Raw genomic sequence first — 27,317 nt, forward strand, 5'->3', positions numbered from 1 at the left:
ATATATATATATATATATATTGTTGTGGATTTGGGGGTTGGCGCTCCCCTTAGCAAGGGGGGGTTAATTCCCTTGTCTTTTAAGCTGGTCGATCCCCCAACCCTCGAAGTTATAATGCTCCTTCTGGTCAGGAGTAGCTAGGGTGATTGGTCAATGAAGTCCCATATACCTGAGTGCTACCCCTGGCCGTGAAGCAGGGAGATAACTCCTGCTCGGACCGCGGATATGATGGTAATTGCCGAGCGGTTTAGCAGTCCGCAGCCCGAGCCATTAACAAAATGAGCGATTGGCCAAATCGTGCCACCGGTTCAATGGGGAAAAGACGAAAGCGATCGAATAAGAGGAAACCAAAAGTTAAGAAAGAACAAATATGATTTATTACTACAATAATAAAAGAGGAAACGAAAGAAGGGCATGCACAAGAAGAAGAGTAAAAGGACACAGGGCAAGCTTATACACTCTTAATTAACACGCCCAGGACAACACAAACAGACTTACACGAAAGGGGAATGGCAGGAAGGAAGGTCCAAGCAGATGGGCCAGCGTTGGCTCCGGCCCACGCTCCGGTTCCGCGGCGAAACCCGGCAGGCAGCGCGGTTGGTATTGTCGCGGTATTGTCGGCGCAGGTGGACCGACTCTCCCCCGCAACTTCTTGTCTGCAGACCAGCTCTCTCACTCTCTCTCCACTCTCTCTCTCCAGCTCAACTCTTGCTCAACCTCTTAAGTAGTCCCACGCGAGCGCTTATATCACGCGCTCGCATATCAAGCCACGGGCTTTTAGGACACACCCACCGGTAAGCTCGCCTCGGCCCTGGTTGGTCACGAGGGCTCACCGACTCCGCCCTTAACAGGGCTACGCCTCGTTCTGACAACTCCTCCCCTTCTTCTCCGCTCTGACCGCATGGTTAATGGCATCTTGAGCCAGGCAGCGAACGCTACTGCCAAGCAAGGGAACACAATTTGTAACTCCTCCCCCTTCTTCTCCAGCTTGGCCGTGTGGTTAATGGCGTCTTGAGCCAGGCAGCGAACGCTACTGGCAAGCAAGGGAACACAATTTGGAGGGAGGCAAGCCGCAAAATGAATGGGATTGAACAAGGGGCCGAGGTTACTTGATTAATGCAACGCAGAGTCAAACTATTGGAAACACAGCCTTACCTGAAACACACACTAATGAAATAACTGAAAGGTTCCTATGGTGTCCTCCGTGTTGCAATATGGACTAACTAGGGTGCGACCTTTGACCTTTGGAAGATGGGGATATTTACAGGGAATTATTTACAAGGCTTATTATTTTACAAAGTGAAGGTTCTAAAAACCGCAACAATATATATATATATATATATATATATATATATATATATATATATATATATATATATATATATATATATATATATATATATATATATATATATATATATATATATATATATATATGTATATATATATATATATATATATATATATATATATATATTGTGACGGACCGCGGATAAGATGTTGGTTTGCCGAGCGGATGGCCCCGCGGCCCTAACAGTTACCCCGACTAACCCGATTCCCGAACGTTGGCCGGATCGCGCCACAGATATTCAATAGGGAAAAGACAAAAGCGACTCGGATGTGAAGAAGAAGAAGAAGATGAAAAGGTTGGAAATACTACTAAATTTATTCCTATTATTTACATGCTCAAAGTAACCAAGGAAGAAGGAAAGATAAGAAAATAATTTACAGAAGATATTAGAGACACAGTGCAAATTCCTAGCTTACTTACAGTCTTAATTAACCCAAGGACAGAACAAACAAAACAAACTCACGTACACAAGAAGGATGGAAAGGCAGGAGGTGGATGGCTGGAGGGAAAGGACGGTCCAAGGATGCTGCAGCATGATCGGTGCATTTGGCAGCCGCCGTTCCTTCGCGGCCCCGCTCAAAACTGCCGTCAAGGCCCCAAGCTGCGGTTACTGAAGCTGCTGTTGTTGAAGCTGCTGTGTTGCTGCGTGGACGTCGCGTGCTTTCTCCAGGACTCGTCTGATTCGTCTGGTCCAACCACTCAACTCAACAACACGCACGTCTCCCTGTCCAACTCCTCCAGGCTTCTTGCTGTTAACTCCTTTTTTTGGTCCAACGTTGGCGAGCAAGGCGACGAATAGCAGGCTTTGTGCTTCCCTGGATATCCTTCGGCAGTCCCTTGCGCGCGCGTTTATAGCGCCTCCGGCGATCAAGCCGCCGGCCTTTAGGACACGCCCATCGGTCAGCTCGCCTCGGCCCTGATTGGTGGGCACAGGCCCTCTGACCCCGAGCTGAGCACATGCTTAATGGCGGCTATTGGGGTGAAATCAGCAACCCACCGCTGTAACAAACCTGTGCCCCGTGCAGTTGGCAATGGAGGCTTGGAGGGGATGTAATTGGCAATTGAGGCTTGGCAATGATGAAAGGGGAATGTGAAAGGAATCTACTCTATTTCACTTGGTGCAATGGAGTGTCATCTTAATGGAAGACAAGGCCTTACCCTAATACACATAATAAAGATATAACTATCAACCAGGGGGAAATCTATGATTGGCTGACGTGATTGTTTATGACCTAATTATGGGACGCCCTTTGACCTTTATACATAACTGGAGTAAGGAGGGTCCAGAATAAAGCAATATTTCACAACAATTTACTATACAATACAACACAATAAAAAAACACAAACCTCATATCCGCAACACTGCACCCTCCTCCTCTTAGGCACGTCCCGGGCCTATAACTTTAACTTAGTGTGACACGTAGTGTAGTTCCCTCTACTTTTAACCTGACCCTGAGTGCGACAGTTTTAAAACATAAATAAATATGTCCGCTGCTCCATTGCACCCTACCTAACAGACTCACGCCCACAGCTAACCGAATTGCGGAATTGGTCTTCAAACTATACACTGACGGTGGGGAGCATTATTTACAATGACGTTACTTTATTTACAAAACTAACCCAGGACCTGTGATTGTTCTTTCTGGGGGGGAGACAGTCTGCTCTGCATCGACGCACCATGAAAGCACCCAAAACGCACCAACACACCCTCAAGCACCAATCGGTGCACAGTCATCATTGTTCATGAATAAAAATAAAAACAACAACCCCTAACCCTGCAGGTGGTCTCTTGCTCTTCGGCTCCCTCTGCTGGCTATTACTCTCTTCCTGATGTTGTCATCTTCTTTGCTGGCGGCCTATTTGCACTATTAAAATGCACCCAACGTGTCCATGTTTATTTATTTATGGCCCACAGGGCCGACTAGTGTGGTTCACCTGTGGGGCATCGGTGCCCTGTGATCAAGGTCCGCCAGCAAGATCTCGGGCCTTCATGGCCGGTTCCAGCAGAGGGGCCTTGCCCCAACCCATGGGGTCCATAAGTGGTGCTCAGCCACAGACATGTGGTCCATAATGTGGTGCATCGATGCAGACAGCTGGTTCTGGGAGTTCTGGGTGCACAATAGCGGACTCACGCACGCTCCCCTCGGCGCCCAGTGGCGCACAGGTCCTCATGTGGGAGACAAAGGGGGGAAAGACAGATGAGCGAGGGGTAAGGTCACAAGGGTACACATCAATCAAGGCAATGCAAGGTGAAGTGCGTACGGAGAGCGAAGTGAGAAAGCTCGTCCCTACCGTACGTCACCCACCCCCCCTGTCACATACTCTACCCTTGCCCTTACCCCATATTTACAACAATCTACACATTTACAAATCCGTCGCTACCGTCACATCTTCCCCCTATACCAAATTCGTCTTCACTCCCTCTATCCAAAATTTGCCATCACCCAATTCATCATCAATCCTCATAAGGAGGAAGAGATGGAACACAAAGCACAATGTCACACCCACGTCATGATGTGTCTCACATTCCAAACATTTGCATCATAAAAATAACAAAAACCACCTGGCATGGTGTGGAGGTACGTCATCCCAGGTGAGTGGATGTAGATGGTGCGAGGAGATCTTCATCCTAACTATCCTCTAAATGACATTAACACACTTTACACTACCCGGGGTCTTTCCCTGCCAATCCATTGGCCAACTTACACTATGGGTTCTAAAAACCAATTCCCATTGACCAAACTGTGGTGCTTCTCAATTTGGGGTCTCACTCCCCCGATGCAACTCCCTGTGCCCTTGCACAATTTCAGGGCTGGGTCGTGTAGCTCTCCCAGCAGGTCTACCCACCTGCACACCTCCACCACTGCAGTTGCCACCCGAGCTTACCTAGCTCCTCACCCTAACCTATCTAATTGGGGAAGGCCCCTCCTGGCTCTGTCACCCCTTGGTGCCCTCTGGCACTGGGCTACCCGGGTCCGTCCTCCGGATCCTCGGGCCCCATCCACAACAACTCTACCGGCTCCCAGAGCCCACCTGCGGCCTCACCTGGCCGACATCCTCACAGTGGTGGAGTGCCCAAACCAACTACACACACTAACAGGCTACACGCCCAGCCATTTCCACAACACTAATGCACCCATCCAAATACCATTCTTTCACCTGCACCACAGATGCCAATATCCAACCACAATTTACCTGTACCCTCTACCTAACACTTACACTACCCTCCCCGGGTATTCGTGATGGGGGTCCATCCTTCCCCCATTCACACCTTCGCACCATCCACTCCACTCCACAGTTTCTCCCATACTCACTCCACGACCATCCATTCCAATACTCCATTTACTCCACACTCCATGTATTCCACACAACCATTCTTCATACACCTGCAGTTGCACACCTGTGCAATCTCACCTGGTGCCACCTGCACCCTCCTTCCTCCCAGGACCATTCGGTCAATACAACACTCATCACCATAACTCACTCATACACTGCTCCATACACCTGTCCAGTTGCACACCTGTGCAATCACACCTGTTCCTTACACACTTTTCACAATACACTTCTGAATACACCTGCAACACTCACACGGCATCATCTAATCTACCTGTTGCCCTGCTAACTTAGTGCTCCCCGTCTCCCCTTTAAACTAAGCACATACCACGTCATTATCATCCACACTAATCTACCTGCGTCCCCACTACAGGTATCATTGTCACCAACTAATCTTAACGTTACCTAAGGTCAACTTCTAGGTCCCTACCATTATATCCTAACCCTCCCGGGCTAGTTCTCACTGCCAAACCCCATAAATGTAGTGCTCCTTTGCCCCCGCTGTGAGAGATGGCCGAGTTGCCATCCCATCACATCGGGTATCTTCCACTACCAATTTTGCACATCAAATTTCAGCCAATTCTATTCACTTTTCTAAATTTCGGATCAAAAACACTATCCTCATCATCACGTCTACTCCCTAGAGCCTCTCGGTGCGCCAATTCATCTCTAAAGCTCGGCTTCGTAAAGCCGAGCAATGAATGCGGGTGGTTCGTTGCCAGCGGATGGGTCCGTCCGGCATTCGATGCAGGGAAGGCAGTCTACTCGGCCCGAGATTCCACGCACCATCGGGGCACGGAACCGTCCAATGGCCCGATCTCGCCCTGCCGGAACGCCTCAACAAAAAGGGGTCGCCATGACGACCCTTCCTGCAGGGCTGCCCGCTCCGCTTAGTGGAGCACGGACGCGGCCGTTCAAAGCGCGGCCCGGCGTGGATCTCGCACAGCGGTTCTTTCGAAACCGCCGTGGTTCGGATCCCCGCTGGTCCTCGCGGCACGCGAAGCTGCCCGGCGTGCACCGAGGGCCCGATTCGGCTATATGTCGCTCTAACCGCTAACCCGGTTACCGTCGATGCTTCACCTGCATGCTCACACGCATACGCTACCCCTTTCACCCTCACCGAGCTCGGTGCTCCAACGCCGCCCGTACACCCCGCGTACTTCGTTGTTGTACTCATTCTTTCGCTCACAGACTTGGTCACACACGTGACCACCGCACACCTTTGCACACACTCGTCGTTCGCACACCTCACCAACACACTTCTTCGTGCCCCCTCCTCGGTCACCTCCTCTGTGACAATCACAGGTGTGCTCTCACTTGCACACCCAACCACGTGCCTCACTACTAACTCAAGTGTGCATTCCCACACACGCTCTACCATTCCAGGTGTGCATCCTTCCATTCCAGGTGTACATCCTCTCTCACCTGCCACAACCAACTCACGCTCCGTGTCACTCTCACTACTCTCACCACCACTCTTGACAGCGCACTCTTTCCTCATGCACTCCTCTGTTACACACCTTTCTCGCGCATCCTCTTGTGCACACTCTCCCGTTACACCCTCCGTAACACTCACCACAGGTGTGCATTCTCCCTTACTTTTGACAGCGCACTCTTTCCCCACGCACCCGTCCGTTACACACCTTTCTCGCGCATCCTCTTGCGCACACTCTCCCGTTACTTCCTCCGTAACACTCACCACAGGCGTGCATGCTTCCGTTACATCCTCTGTAACACTCCCCACTCCGCGCTTCCATGTGCCCCCTCGCACACGCGCTACGACCAACTCACTCTCGACAGCACACTCACTCCTTGGCGCGCACTTTTTCCTCACACATCCCAGAGTCGGACATTCTCGCACACCTCCTCCTTCGCACACCGTACCTGTCGCACACTTCACCAGCGGCCTCTCACGAACACCCGGGTCCACACTAACCCCCAAGCCGACTGAAGCTCCCCTCACATCATGTACATTTCCTCGTATATCGCCACTCACCTTGGCACATCGTCTCCGCACCTCCTTCGCCACCTGCAAACTCTTTATTTGGTTAGTGAGCACACCATCACGATTTGAGCACCGACCTTGTACATATTCCATTACTTCCTCCTTTATCTCTGTCTTAGTTTCCGTCCGTCTCTTCTTAATTTCACTCACCTCCTCTTCCACTAATTTTTGCTTCACCTCTTTTATTTCCCGGTGCGTCTCCTCAATTTCGTCCTCTAAGGCTACCGTGACCGTTTCTATGTGCGTCCTCACCTCCCGGTCCTTCGTCTCCATTACTTCTGTCACCTCGTCCAACCTCGTTGTCAGTCCCTCACGTACCACCTGACATTGCCTCTTCGTCGCTATCAAGTCGTCCTTGATGTCTCTTTGTGTCGCTTTTAACCCTCCTAGTACCGCAGTATTCCTTTGTACCTGCTCCGCTAACTCCGTCTGTCCCACCGTCAGCTGTTCCACCTCCTGCGTCAGGTCCTCTATGCCCCCTTGTAACCTTGCCGTATTATTCCTCACCTCTTTCTCCATACGCTTTTCACCTCGCTTTACCTCCTCGCGTACCCCCGAGACCTCCTCGCTTACACCTCGTCGTATCTCCTCCTTCATCTCCTCCATCTCCTTAGTAGATGCCACCCTCATCTGTCCCAATTCATCCCTCTGAGCATCCAATTTACCTTCTAACCCGATTTTCACCTCCTCTATCTGGTTCCCCATCCGTTTAATTTCTCGGGCGGATTGCTCCCCTAATTCCCGCAATTTGCCTTCCATCCTATCTTCTAGCCCCCTTAACCCATTTTTCACCCCCTCTATCTGATTCTCCTGGGCAGCCATTCTATTTTCCACCCCCGTTAACCCATGTTTCACCCCTTCTATCCCATTGTCTAACCCCTCAAATTTCTTGTCTAACCCCTTAATTTGGGCATTGGTACCCCTCGCTTCGTCCCTCATTGCCCCCATTTGGCCCTCTAATCGCTCACTATCAGCCCTCGCTTCGTCCCTCATTACTCCCAATTGCTCACTATCAGCCTTCATTCTGTTTTCCATTCGTTCCATACTGTCGTTTTCTTTCTGCATTTCCACCATGAATTGGGCCATGAAGGCTTGCATTTGGACCACGCCCATTGGTTCCGCGGCCGTGGCCCCCTCAACCACGTGCGCGAGAGCGCCATTTTGTGCACCTGATACTCCCTCAACCACATTGCCATTGTTCTCCTCCTCCCTTTCCTCCACATACATTTCCCCGAGGTCCTGGGTCGATTCTACCCCGTCTATCTCTCCCACCGGCATCCGATCGCCTTGATTAGCCATGGCGCGATTTCAAAATTCGGGTTTTTTAAAACAAAACAAATTTCAGCAGCTCGTAATTTTGAGCGCGTTAAGCGCGCTTTGGGTCCGACCCCGCTCCCGACACCAATTGTTACTGCCAATAACACAATTGGTGTCCCAAAATTTGGGCTAAATAAATTTAGTCCCAGGTTCGAATCCCAACTCCTGACTACCAATTGTTACGGACTGCGGATAAGATGTTGGTTTGCCGAGCGGATGGCCCCGCGGCCCCAACAGTTACCCCGACTAACCTGATTCCCGAACGTTGGCCGGATCGCGCCACAGATATTCAATAGGGAAAAGTCAAAAGCGACACGGATGTGAAGAAGAAGAAGAAGACGAAAAGGTTGGAAATACTACTAAATTTATTCCTATTATTTACATGCTCAAAGTAACCAAGGAAGAAGGAAAGATAAGAAAATAATTTACAGAAGATATTAGAGACACAGTGCAAATTCCTAGCTTACTTACAGTCTTAATTAACCCAAGGACAGAACAAACAAAACAAACTCACGTACACAAGAAGGATGGAAAGGCAGGAGGTGGATGGCTGGAGGGAAAGGACGGTCCAAGGATGCTGCAGCACGATCGGCGCGTTTGGCAGCCGCCGTTCCTTCGTGGCCCCGCTCAAAACTGCCGTCAAGGCCCCAAGCTGCGGTTACTGAAGCTGCTGTTTTTGAAGCTGCTGTGTTGCTGCGTGGACGTCGCGTGCTTTCTCCAGGACTCGTCTGACTCGTCTGGTCCAACCACTCAACTCAACAACACGCACGTCTCCCTGTCCAACTCCTCCAGGCTTCTTGCTGTTAACTCCTTTTTTTGGTCCAACGTTGGCGAGCAAGGCGACGAATAGCAGGCTTTGTGCTTCCCTGGAGATCCTTCGGCAGTCCCTTGCGCGCGCGCTTTTATAGCGCCTCCGGCGATCAAGCCGCCGGCCTTTAGGACACGCCCATCGGTCAGCTCGCCTCGGCCCTGATTGGTGGGCACAGGCCCTCTGACCCCGAGCTGAGCACATGCTTAATGGCGGCTATTGGGGTGAAATCAGCAACCCACCGCTGTAACAAACCTGTGCCCCGTGCAGTTGGCAATGGAGGCTTGGAGGGGATGTAATTGGCAATTGAGGCTTGGCAATGATGAAAGGGGAATGTGAAAGGAATCTACTCTATTTCACTTGGTGCAATGGAGTGTCATCTTAATGGAATGACAAGGCCTTACCCTAATACACATAATAAAGATATAACTATCAACCAGAGGGAAATCTATGATTGGCTGACGTGATTGTTTATGACCTAATTATGGGACGCCCTTTGACCTTTATACATAACTGGAGTAAGGAGGGTCCAGAATAAAGCAATATTTCACAACAATTTACTATACAATATAACACAATAAAAAAACACAATCCTCATATCCGCAACAATATATATATGTGTGTATATATACAGTAATACCCCGGCCTACGTCATTAATTGGTTCCATAAGCCGTGACGTAACTCGGTTTTTGACGTAAACAGGGCGTAATGCCTCTTAGCTCTTTCACGAGCCTCGATCTTGTATACAAAAAAAAAAAAAAAAAAGCCTTAAAAATGCCTTAAAATGAAGACAAACACCGTAAAACTAGAGTAAATAACTCGCGAAAGTATATAACTATCGCTAAACCTTAAAGAACACTAAAAACAGATAAATAAATGAATTTGTAAAGAATAATAAATAAAATTAATAAGACTGTTATTCACCTTAAACGTGGCGTCTCTTCTGAACACAAACACACATTTTAGCAGTCTTAGCCGGCGGCGCTTTTTCAGTGATGTATGCGAGAATACGTTCCCTATCATGAATGATGGTCGATACCGTCGACCGTGGCAGCCCTAAGGCATAGACCTTATCGCAAATCGGTAAATATCAACAGAGGGCGCTCCACCGCAAAGCATGATTGGATCGAAAAGGGGGCAAAGGTAAACACGAACCCAGAAGAGGAAGCGTCTGTCTACGATCGATGCTGTGTTTACGGAAAGGAAGATGGCTAATGTGAAAGAAATTCAGCGTTTTTTGGCATTAAAATCCAGCGATTTAATGAAATATTTGAGGGAAAGGGGGGTTCCCATTGGAGAAGGGAAACAACCTGCTTATGCAAGAACAGTTCCTGAATGTTGAAACCTCGATCGGCCATACAAATATCGCCGGGCTGGAACTTGTCTACAATGTTCGTCATCTTTACAATTTTTTTATCCGACGTGTTTCCTCCTGTAGGTTTGGAAATGTATGAAATTGTTCCGCTAGGTGTAATACCAACAAGGCACTTGAGAGTAGGTCTTGACTTATATTGGCTGTACACTTGCTATTGCCCCTTTCCGATCCCATGACGCATTGCGGTTCCGATTCGCGATAAGGTCTATGCGCTATCACCGACACTTTTTCACCTTTTTCATACCTTTTAATCAGATTTAACTTATTTTCCATCGTAACCACATTACGCTTGGAAACACTAGCATTATCCTTCTTAGGACCCATGGCTAACACAGACACAGTAAAGGAATACTGTACGTCGCCTCTGTTTTGAATGAGAACCAGCAGCTGCGCGTACGTACAGTATACTGTACATACATTTTAATATTTTTAAAATGTGCTTTTTATTGTATTTTAAATTGTTTTTTTAGCTTCTTTTATTGTTAATTTATGTATTATTTTATTTATTTTAAATATATTTTTAAGGAATTTTTTTTTTCACGTCCGTAGGAGTGACGTAAAGTCGCACATAATGACGTTCGTTGAACTGAAATTTACTCTAGAAGAGTGGCGTAAAGTCGGATTTGACGTCGGTCGAAATGGCGTAAAACGGGGTATGACTGTATATATATATATATTACATATATAAATATATATAATGAATTTTAAAGCAAAAACTATAGCACTTAGGTGGAATTTGTTTTGAAAGCCGTTAACTCGACCTATTGGCCGATGCATATTCCAAGTTTCAGCTAGTTTCAATGAATAGCCCTTGAGAAATGAGTGCCAACACATTTTGGGTGGTCGGACGGATGGATGGACGGACGGACAGACAGCAACGTGATTTTGAGGGTTTCATAAATAAAACTCTAGAATGCATAAACGCACGTTGCTGAAATTTGGAACATATTACCTCAACGTACAAAGCATTTACTTCTGAAAATTGCAGCCGATTTCGTCCAGTAGAAGCCGAGAAACGTATTTTCAGTCCCCATGTTAAAGCTGCATCCAGAGAAACGATCCCTTATATAAAGGGAGCCGCGCTTTGCGCCTCCCTTTGATTTTTACTCTTGTTGAATAATGAATGAATGAATGATCGTTTTAAGGCCATTTTCCCCGATAGAGCGGGGGTTAGCCTTGCGGGCCCCATGACATTCATGGTTCCCTGTTTGAGGCAATGCTTTTATGGCCGGATGCCCTTCCTGACGCCAACCCTTAATCGGCTCTTACGATGTGCAGGGATACGGTGTACCTATTCTAAATCGGGGTACACACCGTGATCATTCATCCCAGCAAGATGGTATTCAATTTGCCGATCTCGGAAGGATGACAGGCTGAGTCAACCCCCCTGGCGTTAATTCAGCGATCGACCGGGATTCGAACCCAGGATCCTCGGATTCCAAGCCGGCACCCTAACCGCTAAGCCAACGCCAGGCTAACAACTCTTGTTACAAGTCATATATTTAATTACTGTACCGTGTCGGCAAATATGGTACAGACCTTGGGTCGGGGGCTTGAGGGGAGTTTGTGTCAACCTACCCCAATCCCAATGTCTGATATACTCCCCCACTTCCCTCATAACCAATATTATCCTGTGATCATCCATGTCCTTTTGAAGAAGTATGAGAAAACTGGCAATCCTGCCACAAACATTCAACTTCTCTTATCTTGGACTCAGACTCAGAATGTCGTCGAAGTTGGAGAGAAACCGGGGAAAATATAGATTTTACTCATTGCAGCAGTAAAGCTTGGAATCTTCTTCATCACCCAGGTGATGCTAGTCCATTTCAACATCGACCCTCGTTGCCCCCAAATCACTGTAAATGCTCAAGTGGCATGTAATCTTCAGAATTCCAAAGGTGTCATGTCCAAGCACACAAGGACCAATGCGCGGAGGGAACTTTCTGCTACCCTGTCTACACTACCTTTCACTTCCTACCTGGCATCTCCATATTACCCTTCATGAAATAGACATGGCCCTCAACTCGACAAAGTCTGGAAAAGCTGCCTACTAAGATGCTAGGGACCTCGGGCCTAGGGGTAGAGCTTGGATTGCGTACTTTATGTTCATCCACCAATCTGGCATCATCCCCTCGATGTGGAGCGAGGCCAAGGTTATCACCATTCCAAAGCCAAGGAAACCGGAAGATGCCCCCTCAAACTACTCACACATATCTTTGCTTTGCACTTCATACAAGCTGTTTGAGCATCCCCTAACCTGCATCTTGCCTCTGGTGTATATTGAGGCTGGATACTGACATTCTCTCAAGAATAGATATACTAGTGGCCTATGACACCATTTGGAGGCATGGGGTCCATCTCAAGACAGCAAAGCTCTTTCCCTGTTTTGTAACAATGTGAGTACTAGCATCAATGCTCAGCAACTGATGTTTAAGATTCTTACTTGTGGATATGACCAGTGCACCAAGAACTCTGAATGATTGTCTCCCCCAAAGGATCAGTGGTGGTCCCCAAACTGTTCAACATATACACAAGTAACCTACCTGTGACTTCCTCATAGAAGTTCACCTACGCTGACGACCTTGTCTACACAAATTGCATGCAATTGATGACATGAGCAGAGTTCTCACCAATTACCTCAAGGTTTTGTAGGAATCACAAATTGGAGCCTCCATCCCAACACATTGAATGCCACTGTCGCTGTCTTCTACCTGAGCAATCGCCTTGCCGATGCAAATCTAATCATCTCCTTCTGTGGCAAGCCAGTCCGCGATGAAAAGCATCCCAAATATATTGGAGTCACTTTGGATCACAGCCTGACATACAGAAAACATCTGAAAAAGGTGTGTGAGAAAACTAAAATCAGGGGGTCTATCATCCGCAAACTTGCAGCCATGAGCTGGGGTGCCCGTACATACTGCTCTCCTTGCTCTGGCGTATCCCACTGCAGAGTACTATGCACCTGTCTGGACTGGGAGAAGCCATACTACACTAAACGCCTTGACATTATTTTGAACTCCACAATGAGAAACATTCCGAGCACCCTGAATTCAACCCCTTTACCAGGACATCATCATCAAATACCTTTACCAGTGCTGACCATCATCGTACCCCCGAACATTTGCAGGTAAGCACGAATGTCTCGAGAATACCTCCGGATTAGGGGAATAGATATGTGTGTATATATATATATATATATGAATACCTCTATTTAGGTACCACGTGACTCTGAAAACGTGCTTACACAAATTGTGATGAGCTTCTTTTGGTCCCGTGTATCAGGATATTCCTCTCCAAAGCAGATGACAGTGCCGATCTCTGGTGGAGAGCCATCTCCATATATAAAGGACGTTAGCTCTGTGAACAGGATACAGTTCCACGACCGATGTCAGCAATCATTAGGATCAATAAGCAACAGTTCTACAATACTAGTGTTAGGCCCAAATAAGGTTCTGATTGTAGCTTTTAATGATGAAGCACATAAGTCATGAATATTAGACGACACAAATTTATGGGAAAAGGCCATGTATAAGCTTCAAGGTGCATTTTTGGGTAAAAGTTGGGAACCTCACTTTTTAACATAAATAGTGTATGCTGAATTCGATTAATCCGGTTCCCAAGCCTAGTTTTGAGTTTTTGACCTTCTAATTAGCATAAACAAAATGGCCGCTAAATTGCCATCTTTGGACAATTTATTTGAACAAGCATTTATATATCATGTATATACATGCAGCTCTTTTACTTTAACTTTACAACTTTTACCCCAAAATGCACCTAGAAGCTTATACATGGCCTTTTTTCATAAATCCATCTAGTCTATATTATGGTTGGCGACATATTGAAAGAGACATTCAAACTGATATTGGAATTGGACACTATAAAATGGGAAATGGTTTTAATAAGACAATGTTTCATACAACCATTTATTCCAAAATTAAGTATACATGACCATGAAGCACAAACATGCAGGAATGTCACATATGTTGTTTTGCCAAACTACATCAAATTCATACAAAGGGTCTGATCATCACTCTGTTTCTGACAGGCACACATTGATGTGCACCTCAACTCTGAATAGCGACATTTGCAGCGTCGAGTCTTGCATTGCTTCCAGCACGCACAACACATCATCTCGAGGCAACTTTCTGGGATTGGACTCAGTGACATCAGAATAGGCTCTAGTCCTGAATCACCACGTTTTCATCCCATTTCCACAGGTGCAGGAAGGTCAGGTATGGCACAATGAGCATTTCTCCATACCATGGCTTGATAGTGTACTCGCATCAAATGGAAATGAAGAGCATCACTTGTCGGTGACATTGCTTCTGGTTTACCAGTCTTGGAGAACAACATATGTCGTGCTGAATCAACAGAGATTGTTCTGTGTACATTATATATTCTGCAGACGAACGCTTCTGCAGATTTGATTGTGTCCTCTGTGAGTTCACCAATGCCCAAGTTCTTCAGCAGTTTATTTTGCTCTTTGAAGACTTTCCATGATGTTCGTTTGGTGTGATTTGCAAAATAGGAGGTGGTGTCACACCCAGTTAATGCGTGAAATGGTAGCAGTGCTGTGGACAAACGTCTTGGTAGATTGTTTAAAACAGCATCAATTGGTGTATAACGCCGTTTCTTTGATGTACCTGACATCATCCAAAGATGTTCACATTGTGCATGTGGGAATTGGGAAATTAAAAACTCAAAATTCAAAAACTCAAAATTCGGCTTGGGAACCGGATTCATCGAATTCAGCACACCTGAATTATGTTAAAAAGTGAGGTTCCCAACTTTTACCCAAAAATGCACGTAACATTCACATTTCTCAGAAGTCCGTCTAGTCTATATATAAAAAAATAAAAATAACCACCTTTAGAGGCCATTTTTCAGCGCAAAGCGGGGGTTGGCCTTTTTCGGGAACCGTGGTTGTTGTTGTTTTTTGGTTCCCTTTTTGAAGCAATGTTTTACGGCCGGATGCCCTTCCTGACGCCAACCCTATTTGCCGCCTTTAACGACAAACAGGGAATTACCAATGAACTGGTACTCAATTAGCCGACCTCGGAAGGATGACAGGCTGAGTCAACCCCCCTGGCGTTAATTCAGCGATCGACCGGGATTGCGAACCCAGGATCCTAGGATTCTAAGCCGGCACCCTAGCCGCTAGCCCAACACCAGGGTTGGGTTATAATAATGTCTATATGTGTTATCAATAAATCAGTCTATATGTGTTATAATAATGAAAAACGACATACTTGCAGGGTTTGTACATTTGCTAATAAGTAGTACTGCTTATGGCATTTGCACATAGGGCAGGCAAAAGCTGGATAACAATAACTGGTTATAATCACGATGCTGGGATCCCAGGTTCATATTGTGTTGATCAGTTACCCACCATACTAATGTCGTTCTAATTAATGCAAAGTCCACTGATGTAAACCTCATTTCCTGGTCTTCTGTAATTTCCTCCTCGAGCCTTAGGGCTGACATGAGAAAGCCTGGTGTTGGCTTAGCGGTTAGGGTGCCGGCTTGGGATCCGACGATCCAGGGTTCGAATTCCGGTCGATCGCTGAATTAACACCAGGGTGGTTGACTCAGCCTGTCATCCTTCCGAGGTCGGCAAATTGAGTACCAGCTTGCTGGGATGAATGATCACGGTGTGTACCCCGATTTAGAATAGGTACACCGTATCCCTGCGCATCGTAAGAGCGTGACCAAGGATTGGCGTCAGGAAGGGCATCCGGCCATAAAAAACATTGCCTCAAACAGGGAACCATGATTGTCATGGGGCCCGCAAGGCTAACCCCCGCTCTAGCGGGGAAAATGGCCTTAAAACGATCATTCATTCATTCATTCATTCATTCATTCCACTGATGTGAACCTCATTTCCTGGTCTTCTGTAATTTCCTCTTCGAGCCTTAGGGCTGACATGAGAAAACAGAATTGTCTACGACGGATCTTGTCCAATCTTGTTTTGTTGGAGTCTGTCGCAAACTACGCAATTGTCAATTGAACTATTGTTTGAAAAGTTTGTGTTATTTTGGCCAGAGATAATGCAGTACTGAAATTTAAACTAGCACCGACTCGAACCACACACATGGCTTCCAGGATGGCCAAGACCTTGAGGTACGCGCACTCACCACTAAGCTGTTTAACCTGGGTTTGAATCCCAACATATCTATAAACCATCATCCCAGTGTTTCACAGGTGATTCATCAATGTGCGTGCCGTCCCTAGGATGGATGTTAAACTGCCATCCCATCTGCCATAATTTGTCTGTGGATGTTGAAGACCCCATGGTGTCATTCGTGAAGAGTAGGCGAGTTCTCGCCGGCCCAATGGACAAATTACAAATTCCAGCCATAACCAGCAGAGGGCATTGCAACAGTAACACAGCCAATGATGCTACCCCACAACCTTTTGCTGTGTACGAATGAAGAAGAAACACACACATACACACCGAGCAGGTATATGTCAGAGACTTTTGCATTAAAAGTTTTAAATTGTCATTCAAGGTTTTTATAACATAATCTATCTACAGACTTGGCATTTAATATGGAATATTTTTTTGTGGGGGTGAACTTACTTTTCAAGATGCCTTAGAACCAAAAGTTCATTGGAATTATGTTGAAATTATTATAGATTTTGTTAATGTGACCTTTAAAAGAAACAAAAACCACATTTGACATTTCGAAGCAAATAAATTGATCCTTGAAAGTGATGTCAACTGATATCGAACTCAATTCATGGACAGTACTGTGTTAAACTTCTGTACGTTTTCCAGAAGTATTTCTTTATTTTGCACATTCGCCAAAAAAATTTTGAACAAAAACAAAAGTTAAATTACGACTGGGATTATGGACAGTAAAATTACAGTTCAGTACTTCGTGTAACCCCCACGAGCATTCAGGAGAGCACGTACACGTCGAGGCATGCTGTTCACGAGATTTGCCAAGGATTGGACAGGAATCGCTTGCCATGCAGTGACAGCCTGTTGCAATTCACGCACAGAGGTCGGCTGCTGGTCCAAGTGGTCGATTTGACGTGTTATTTCTGCCCACAAGTTCTCTATCGGATTCATATCCGGGGACATGGCAGGCCACTCCATATGCTCTACACCACGGTCAGCAAGAAAGTGTTGGATCATGGGAGCACGATGAGGCCGTGCATTGTCATCTTGGAAGACAAAGTTCCCTCGAAAGGCTGCACGAGCAAATGGAAGCAATGTTTCTTCCAGAATGGCCCTGTAATTGAACTGGTTCAGGTTTCCATTCAGGACAACCAGGTCAGTTTTGCCCCTTGCATGAAAAGCAGCCCAAACGGTAACCCCACCACCTCCAGCTTGCTCTTGGCACTATACAATCTTTGTTGTAGGCTTCATGCACTTGTCTGCGCACTTGGACGCGGCCATATTGACGATAGACCAGAAATCTAGACTTGTCACTGAAGATCACATGATTCCAGTGTCCTGGCTGCCATTGACGGTGCTCTGGCCCACTGCAATCGGCGCTGGCGGTGTTGTCTGGTCAGGCGTGGCTTTCTCGGGGGACGCCTGGCACGATAGCCTGCTTGAACCAGTCGTTGGTTGACTAGCCTTCTGGATACAGGCACATTTGTCAGTTGCTGCCACTCAGCCCTAAGCCGATTAGCTGACTTGGTACGGCCATTGCAGACTAACCGGTGCAGCTGGCGATCATCCCTCCTTGTGGTTCTGCGGGGACGTCCTGGCCTCGGTATTGGAGTAGGGACACCCCTCTGAGCATTTCCTTTCAGGATCTTTGACACCTGACCTTGAGTGATGCCATACTGCCGAGCAATAGCACACTGTTTCATGCCGTAATTTCGTAAAGCCACCACTTCATGACAAACAGCATTGTCGAGTTGACGGACCATCTCCAGAGGAAGCGGCAATAACTTTTGGAGATGTGCAGCAGTTGTTTTCCACTAATACAGAACGCAACAACCCTTGTATACCCGACTGTGAAGCCAATCATCAAATGCACCTGCCTGTACATTTTCCATGCCATCTGTGATATAATCCTGTTGTTGACTTCTTGCTGCGACAGACAATCAGTGACATGGTTCTTTTAACAAATAAATCACCAAAGTGTAAAAGAAACTCACCAGATTGATATACTGAGTTAAGAAAGTAAACCCAAGTCAAGAAAAAATATATATTCCATATTAAATGCCAAGTCTGTAGAATGGCACTGTTATTGTTTCTGAAAATTTGTTAAATAGGGAAACAAAGCGCAGATTTACACTACTGTATTTAACTTTTACAATACCTTTTTAGCCTTCAAAGTTCACAAAAGCTACGTTTATTAAAAACTGGAGCATTCATAGAACAACTTACAGACTTGAGAAAAAGGACATGGGAAGGATATTTTCAACTGTTGCTTTGCGTTTTGGACTAAACAAACAGCACTAGGCGCCGCCATGTTTGTCTGAATGCTGAATCTCACAAATACTCTGCCCTCAAGGCATTAAGCAGCATAAAGATTTTGTTCTAGTAGGCCTACTCCTAAACGGAAGATTCACGAAAGTGCCAAGAAGGCTATTTGTGCTCTACAATGTTCAAGTATATAATTGAAATAAAATAAAGGTTTTAATGGTTGTATAATTTTTTTTCCGAAGTTTACAGCCATTGATGCAGCGTCTTTTACACCACCTTATCTAACATGTTAAATTAGTTATTTGTGCCTGTTGTTTGTGTCCCTTATGATGTCCTTAAAAACAGTAAGTTTCCTGTTCGGAATGATTTTCAATTTTGTTTGAATTCCAGACAGAGTAAAACAATACCACACCCCTCTGTGCGCATGCGCGATCAGGACAAGATTCCATACAATTTGCCAAATTCAGAGCCAAAGTAGAGCATTGCGAAACTAAAAGTTTGTTTTCCGAATAATGTTCCGATTCGTGTTCAGGATATAACATTCAATTGAAACCAAGTTGTTCGCGATCATAGATTGACATCTGTAGACAGACAGACGAAGTGAACCAATAGCTTCACACCGCTTTTCGCTTCACGTGCATGGGGTAGAAATGCAGCAGAAGATATGAATCTGTTCTTGACGTTCCGACTAGAAGATACTAAAAGCTGAAGTTACATTGTGCCAGATATATATATGTATATATATGTGTATATATATATATACACACACACACACACACACACACACACACACACACACACACACACACACACACACACACACACACACACACACATATATATACATATATATATATATATATATGCACAATACATGGTGATGCACGATTGTCGCCGATAACTCATCGTAAAAGTTGAACAGTTGAACAGGTTCAACTTTTACTTTTGTCACCGATGCCCGTGAAAAACTAGTTGATGGCGGTCATTGCCCGCGACTCATTACACGATTATCAAAAGGTGTCACCGACAGACTAAGCTGTCACTGACAATCTTGTTGCCTTGCTTCGTATAGTGTGCGGTGGCCCTAAGATGACTATAAAAAGAAATTAAACTGCGAGCAGTGATACCACGGGGAGCAAGACATCCCATTCTGATTGGACAGGTGCGCGATAACATTATTGACACCGGCGGCCCGGACACGATTAAGCAAAGTTTCAAATCAATCGACCGAAAAATGAAGGAGATATATGTTTCAAAGGTTTTCATAAATCCAATATGGCCGCCTTATTACGTGATCTATGACATCATCAATTTTCATTTTGTTTTGTTTTTCATTGCCAAAACATGTGACCAATCAAAAAAAAAATTCCAAGTCAAGTTCTTATTTATGCATAGAAGAACCACCTCTGGAGGCCATTTTTCCCCGCAGAGCAGGTGTTGACCTTTTTCGGGCACCATGGTCCCCTTTTTGAAGCAATGTTTTATGGCCGGATGCCCTTCCTGCCGCCAACCCTGTTAGTCGCCTCTTGTGACACACAGGGAACTACGAGTGAACTGGTGCTCAATTTGCCGACCTCGGAAGGATGACAGGCTGAGTCAACCCCCCTGGCGTTAATTCAGCGATCGACCAGGATTTGAACCCAGGATCCTCGGATCCCAAGCCGGCACCCCAACCGCTAAGCCAACACCAGGCTAGATGCCACAAATGCGTAGACGCCACAAAAAATATTTTGTGATAATTGGAGAAATTTTGTTCTTTTACCTCAACGTAGTTTCACCAATGACATCTTGAACAACTTTTTTTCACCATGGGGAGTCGACGATAAGAATCAAATTGATAGCATTTGTGGTTTGAGAGAAGAGAATATTTTAAGTTTTAGCTTAAATCCAAGCTGGTTGCCGTGGTGATTGCAAAATCAAAATACGGGAAAAAGATGGCATCAACTCCCATTGGCCCCAACATTCCTGGAAAGTTTTAACTTGACCAGAGCAACAGTGCCAACGCTACAGCTTCCACAAAATTTGGCGTAAAGAATAATAATAATGAGTTAAATAACAATAGGAGACCCAGTCTATATAATTTGGTCCCCTACCAAGTCTGTGCTCAAATGTAACACCAATCTGGGCAGACCCTGCTATATTTCAAGTTTTTATTCACTGTTTGACCAATTATACAGTTCAAAGGTCAGTACAAACTGTCCATACATTGCTCCATATTAATTGTTTCAGCGCAAAATGCTCGCATATTATTATTCAGTTCTCAGACCTCCGTGAAGTCAATGTGCAAATATAATAATGCCATTTTTTTTTTGCTTTTGCAAAGGGTGCGACACCATTGATCACCATTAATTGAAGACGAGATGGTTGGACGGCCATTGTTGTATCTTTTCAAATAATTACTGGTCAACGGGAAAAAGCTGTCTTGTCACGGAACATGTGAGTAAGTGAATGTTGTCTGTAACCATACCTTCTGTAAACTTGCAGTAGTCAAATAAGCGCACTTCAGTATCACGCTCCATCTTGTTCGGCCGGTCAAGATGTGGGGCACAAGGCCCGGACCAAAACAGGCGGCCACGGCAAAGTCTTTGTCCGTAAAGCCCATCCGACCTTGCGAGCAACAATAATCCACGTTCCAGGTGCCCTAAGAGCTGCTCGGTAGCGACGCGTTGTGGCTTGCTCGCAATCTCTTCTATGGGAGGGAAGACGACTTGCTGCAGCTCCTGTGGCCCAAACACTTGTGGATCGTGTATGGCAGGGTTGCCGTGTCCTATCCGACAACCAGCAGGGTGCTGTACACGTGTCCTTTTTGCCAGCTGTCCCCGGTAGTAAAAGGTAATGTCCACATCAAAGAAACCTGACAAAAGAGATCATTATTGAGGATAACAATCCGTAAAAGTCATTCTCCGTGAGCGATACTGGTGCTGCCGCCAAACCGCCGAAGCTGTGATGAGACAATATAAACATGCAAGGAACTTGGAATTTGACACAAAGGACAATTACTTTGAGGACAAGGAAGTTTCAAGTGTGAGCCCTTCTTCAGGTCCCTCTCTCTTACTTTGAAGAAGGGCTCATGCCTAAAATGTCGCTTTGACTTCCTTTCCACCACGGTTAGCAAACCTCCATCAACATTTGGCTGAGAAAAATCATTTTCCTTTAACCAACAAAGCAAACCAACTCTAGTCCATATAAAGGCTTGTTTTCTATTATTTTTATGGCATAGCCCGTACGCCAATGCCATCTAGAACAATGTTTGTCTGCCCGTATGTCCCCACAAATGTCCACCAATCAGAGCGGAGTATCTGGTCACATGACAGGGGGACAGCGTTTCGTAACCATTACAGTTGCATATTTTACGAAAAGTAAATTTAATAACCTTCTGTGGAACATTTAGGAGTCTCCGCGGGTGTCGTAAGGTAGGTAGGAGGTTACAGAAATTCCTCAATAAAAATGTAATTTTGAAATGTAATCGACATGGAACTTGCTCCCGAATCCGGTAATGAACAGATGATGACTGTTCGCTGGTTTGACATCTCAATACAATCGTGATTTAACATTATATTTTGATATATCAGTATTATAGTATTAATTTGTGATTGGAATGATAAATGATGCTGTTTGGACTGTAAATATAGAGAACGTGCTGTCAATGTCTGATGTTCCACTGAAGGTGGCACAGGAATGTGGAATTTATTGGTTCATCGTTTGCAATTTACCATTTTTTTTACCCAAGTCATTCACGAACTGGCTGTCCATGCCTGAAGTTAAATGAAACCCAGATCATACTATCCTCTTCAACGAAAGTATGAAACAAGCCCGGCTACGCCATTGTTAAACTATCCATCTTGTTAATTTCATAATACAGGATGTTCCAAAAGTCTGTAATCACAGGGATATTTATTTTACAATTTTATTATAATACTAGTATAAAGCCCGTCAAAAATGATGGGTTGAAAAAGTTTATTCAAGGGTACAGCCTCATGAGCATGTCAGAATCTGAAGCCTCGGCCAAGTATGTCAGGTGTGCCTATATCTTCTTTATTTATTAGACATCATACAAATGTAAACGAACACTCGTTTTAACTCTTTGTACATCTTTGTACATCACATGCAGTGAATTTCATCTCCCAGCATCTTGTATTTATTGTTATTTTAAAAAAACGCTTCTGTACACCACCCTTGAGGCTCGGTTTGCAAGCCACTGTCTACAATTCCAATGGAAGAGACATAATTACTCTTCTATGGAAAATGTTTTTCGAGTTTGTTTTATCCTGAAAAAATAGACCATAGTGAACACACATTCATTCGTGTTATAAGATTGGCCTTTAAAACATGCCCTGTGAAGGGGGACAGACATCGGTACAAACACACAACCTAACATTGTGTTTTATATGGTAGATCTGCTCACATTGTGACCCACTGATTTGCATACACATTTCCCAACTGGTGTATGCAAGTTCATTTGGAAGTTTCTAAGCAGCGACGCATCAATTTTATCACATTCATTTCTGATTTCATTATTTAGATCTTCAATAGCATGCGGTCTAGTTGTATAAACCACTGATTTCAGTTGTCCCCAAAGAAAAAAGTCAAGTGCTGTTAAATATGGACTATGCTGGGTCCATTCTATGGGTCCACGGCATCCTATCCACCTAAATAGTATCGTCTCAAAAAAGAATTTAAATTAATTAAAAATGCTTCCTATGATTCGACACTTTTGAAATGCCCTGATCAATATTTATCAATGACAAGCTAGTGCTTTCACATAGGACGGTCCGACTAACATCAACTCTGAGGGACGACAGGTTGCCTGATCCGCAAACCTTTTTTTGCCACATATCAGATGAATCTCATGGGGGAGAAAGAGGGAACCACTGCTCAAGGAAAAAGGAACACGTTTGCATCATTCAAATAAGTTAATTTGGATTTCAGAAAAGTCAACGTCCCCAATAATGATTAATGGTCACTTACAGTCACAGGAATGAGGTGAAGGTAAACTTACTGGTTTGTAAGCCAAGTTGCTGTTGCAACCACACGGTGAATAAATCACAATTTGGATAACCTGCGTTAAAAAGAGAAGGAAAATGATACAAAATAAGTGCATCCTATATTCCTGTAGAGACATTTAAAGAGTAAGCCTTCTTTCCCACTCTATCCTTAACCATTAATCGACTGAGCTCACAACTACAATCATGCATCAGTCACTCAATTGTCAGTCATTAAAAATATCAGTTTTTTGCATATCCCTTTATTAAACAAAACAGAAAAAAATGTATTCTTATATTGGACCGACATTCCCTGATATTTAGGATTACTGAATCATCTGGGCAGTATGAACTCCCCCAGGTATTTATACACACCTGAAATGCTGTTACTCATCTGCAGATCCTTGTCTGTTTGCACAAACACAGACATTTGAGTTTCTTCTTCCTTTCCATTTCCTCCACTCACGTGTGAGAGACTTTCCTCTATCGACGCTGGCACATTCTGCGCGCAGACAAACAATTGTGACTACTAAACAAAAGTGTTCCAAACAATGTTGTTTCACCGAACATTCACCGAACAAATCTCATAGGAAATTGTTCGGAACCATATATATATATTTATTACCACTAGACCATGCAGTCACCTCCACCTTTATATGTTCCACATAGTCCCTCCTAATCCCTTTCCTTACTCCTACATCCTCAAACCCTATACTCACTCTTACCTCCTCAAACACTTTAACTCCTACATCCTCAAACCTCAAACTCTTACATCCTCAAACTCGTTACAATTTTGTCTAAATCGCAATATTCTGCAACACTGAGAGCAGAACATTTGATTGGTCGCAATGGTGTAAAATGTCGTACTATATTGTCCAAGTAATATCGGCTGGCATCTATGGGGAGACCCTGGTGTTGGGCTAGCGGCTAGGGTGCCGGCTTAGGATCCTAGGATCCTGGGTTCGAATCTCGGTCGATCGCTGAATTAACGCCAGGGGGGTTGACTCAGCCTGTCATCCTTCCGAGGTCGGCTAATTGAGTACCAGTTCACTGGTAATTCCCTGTTTGTCGTTAAAGGCGGCAAAAAGGGTTGGCGTCAGGAAGGGCATCCGGCCGTAAAACATTGCTTCAAAAAGGGGACCAAAAAAACAACAACAACCATGGTTCCCGAAAAAGGCCAACCCCTGCTTTGCGGGGAAAAATGGCCTCTAAAGGTGGTTATTTTATTTTTATCTATGGGGAGGAGGAAATTTTCCTGAGGAAATGCCCCACTGAGAAAGGCGCCGCCATTGTTCGTCGCCATGGTATCCCGGGGAGTGCCGGCACTTCCCCCAAGCTATGTGGCTGCGTTAAGCGTTTGCCTCGTCAGCATGTCCACGTGTGTGTGTGAGTGGCATCTTCATTATGAGCTTTAAACCTTGTATTGAAAAAAGAAAATCTAGATGGTACTTATAGAATACTTACCCAGTGCAGTCGACTTGGTGCGAGCCAACACTTCCACTTATTAGGTTTTTTTTTCCTTTGATCCAATATGGCTGCCAGATCACGTGACTGATGAGCCATACATTTACATTATCCAATGTAATCTTTTGGTAGATCATGCTCGATAAATTTCAAACTGATCAGACTTAGCGTTGTATTCGTTGAATTATGATGTCATAATGAAGGCACCAATGATGCCATTGTTAACAACACTTGTTCTCCATGCAGAGATCTTTATAATGAGCCACGTTTCAATTTTCTCCATGGAGCGCTTTTGGAAATATAGGTCAAAAGTTTGTTGGTTTTCTCCAAGATGGCGCCCATACCACATGACCTATGATGTCATAATTATCAGTACAAATTCTACACGAGTAGACGTATACTATGGTGAAGATTTCGTGTCAATCGGACCAGCGGTTGCAAATTAATTTAAACAAGATGGCACTTGTACCACGTGACCTATGATGCCATAATTATCATACGTACCTGACCGATCAGCCTGGTGTTGGCTTAGCAGTTAGGGTGCCGGCTTGGGATCCTAGGTCTAAAGTCTTTATCCACCTTCACCTCTATGCCTTTACCCTCCATCCACCTTCACCTTCACCAAACGTCCACAACGTTTTGAGACAATGTAAAACAACCTAACCAGCGTCTTTACACCACCTTATTTAACACGTGGCATTCATTCTTTGTACTTGTGTCTTTTATCTTTCTTTAGTAAATTTCCTGTTTGGAATGATTTTAAAATTTGCTTGAATGGCAGATAGGCAGACAGAGTAACACAATTGTCTTACTCTGTGCGCATGCACGCTCGCGACAAGATTCCATGCAATTTGCCAAATTTAGAGCCAAAGTACTGCTAAACTGCAAATTCTTATTTGGATTCATGTTCGTGTTGCAATTATAATCAAAATATAATATTCAATTGAAATGAAGTAGTCCCTCGATCATAGAATGATGTCCGGAGACAGTCAGCAGGGGCGGATCCAGAAAAAAAGATCCAGATCTTCACCAAAATCGAATTGATTTGCCCTTGTCGCAAACCCAACATGTCAACTAAGTTTCGTCCGAATCCGTCCACAACTTATTGAAATATTATTCTATATATCGCTTTTAGACCAATCGCTCGCCATGGTGAAGAATCACTTCAAAAATTGTCATATCTGGATCCGTATTCGGATCTTCATCAAAATCGAATCATTTTTTCCTTGTCACACACTCAATCTGCCCACCAGGAACCACCTTTAGAGGCCACTTTTCCCCCAGAGCAGGTGTTGGCCTTTTTGGGCACCATGATTCCCTTTTTGAAGCAATGTTTTATGGCCGGATGCCCTTCCTGCCGTCAACCCTGTTAGGCGCCCCTTGCGACACACAGGGAATTACCAGTGAACTGGTACTCAATTTGCCGACCTCGGAAGGATGACAGGCTGAGTCAACCCCCCAGGTGTTAATTCAGCGATCGACCGGGAATCGAACCCAGGATCCTAGGATCCCAAGCCGGACAATCTGCCCACCAGATTTTATCTAAATCCGTCAATAACCTTTTGAGATATCCTGCACACAAACAAACTGACAGCAGTGAAAACAACCTCTGTCCATTCCAGTTGGCAGAGGTAAAAAAAAAAAGGGTCGGGGTGGGAGAGGGGTTGGGGGAGGTTCACGTGCACCCAGTGGACCCCCCCCGCCTCCCCCCGATCCGACCCTGGACAGAAGTAACCAATTGCTGAACCCGCTTTGCGCATGGGGTAGGTATCGAGTAACAATGAGAGCTTGTAGAATTACCAATGTCGAAACTTTTCAAACGTGTTATCTGTTCCCTGCAAATAAAAATGCATTTCCTCTGGATTCATTTCCAGTCTCAACCGCTTCTTTACTTTCAGTTTGAGTTTCTGCTTGGCGCGTGCCACGGAGTGGTGGGCATCAAAGATCCCAGGGTGTCATTCCTGCGAGTCCAATGTTGGCATGGCCAGCTGGTTCAAGAAAGACGTGGGCTAAAAACATTCCTGATCAAACCCACAATGAGGTGGGAATAATTGGGGCCATTAAAGAAATAGTACTAGAACGGCACTCGGTAGAGTGTATACCTCCACCAGAATCGACAGTTTACATTTTGTTTCCAACTGATAGGTCGGATTTGTTTTTGGACCTCAACCAAAATCAAATCGTTTTTGTTTGTGTCGTCTAACTAACTCCTTCATCAAATTTCGTCCGAATACGTCCGTAACCTTTTGAGATATCGTGCTATATAATCGGTTTTAGCCGATATGTCACTCA

At 45.0% G+C, this 27,317-nt stretch overlaps 1 protein-coding gene across 1 annotated transcript in view; it reads right to left on the reverse strand.

Annotated features, from left to right (window-relative positions):
- LOC137421296 (interferon regulatory factor 8) overlaps nucleotides 1-27,317 on the reverse strand; it is a 53,104-nt gene that overhangs the window by 11,947 nt on the left and 13,840 nt on the right. The window contains exons 5-8 of the mRNA XM_068107196.2: nucleotides 23,937-24,063; nucleotides 23,579-23,638; nucleotides 21,047-21,433; nucleotides 13,435-13,547 (exon numbers count right to left, since the gene is read on the reverse strand). Coding sequence (XP_067963297.1) covers nucleotides 13,435-13,547; nucleotides 21,047-21,433; nucleotides 23,579-23,638; nucleotides 23,937-24,063 — 687 coding nt within the window. The remainder of the gene's footprint in view (nucleotides 1-13,434; nucleotides 13,548-21,046; nucleotides 21,434-23,578; nucleotides 23,639-23,936; nucleotides 24,064-27,317) is intronic.

The sequence above is a fragment of the Myxine glutinosa genome, unplaced genomic scaffold, assembly GCF_964187855.1.
Source record: "Myxine glutinosa unplaced genomic scaffold, kmMyxGlut1.1 SCAFFOLD_2167, whole genome shotgun sequence".
In the NCBI taxonomy this organism is placed as follows: Eukaryota; Metazoa; Chordata; class Myxini; order Myxiniformes; family Myxinidae; genus Myxine; species Myxine glutinosa.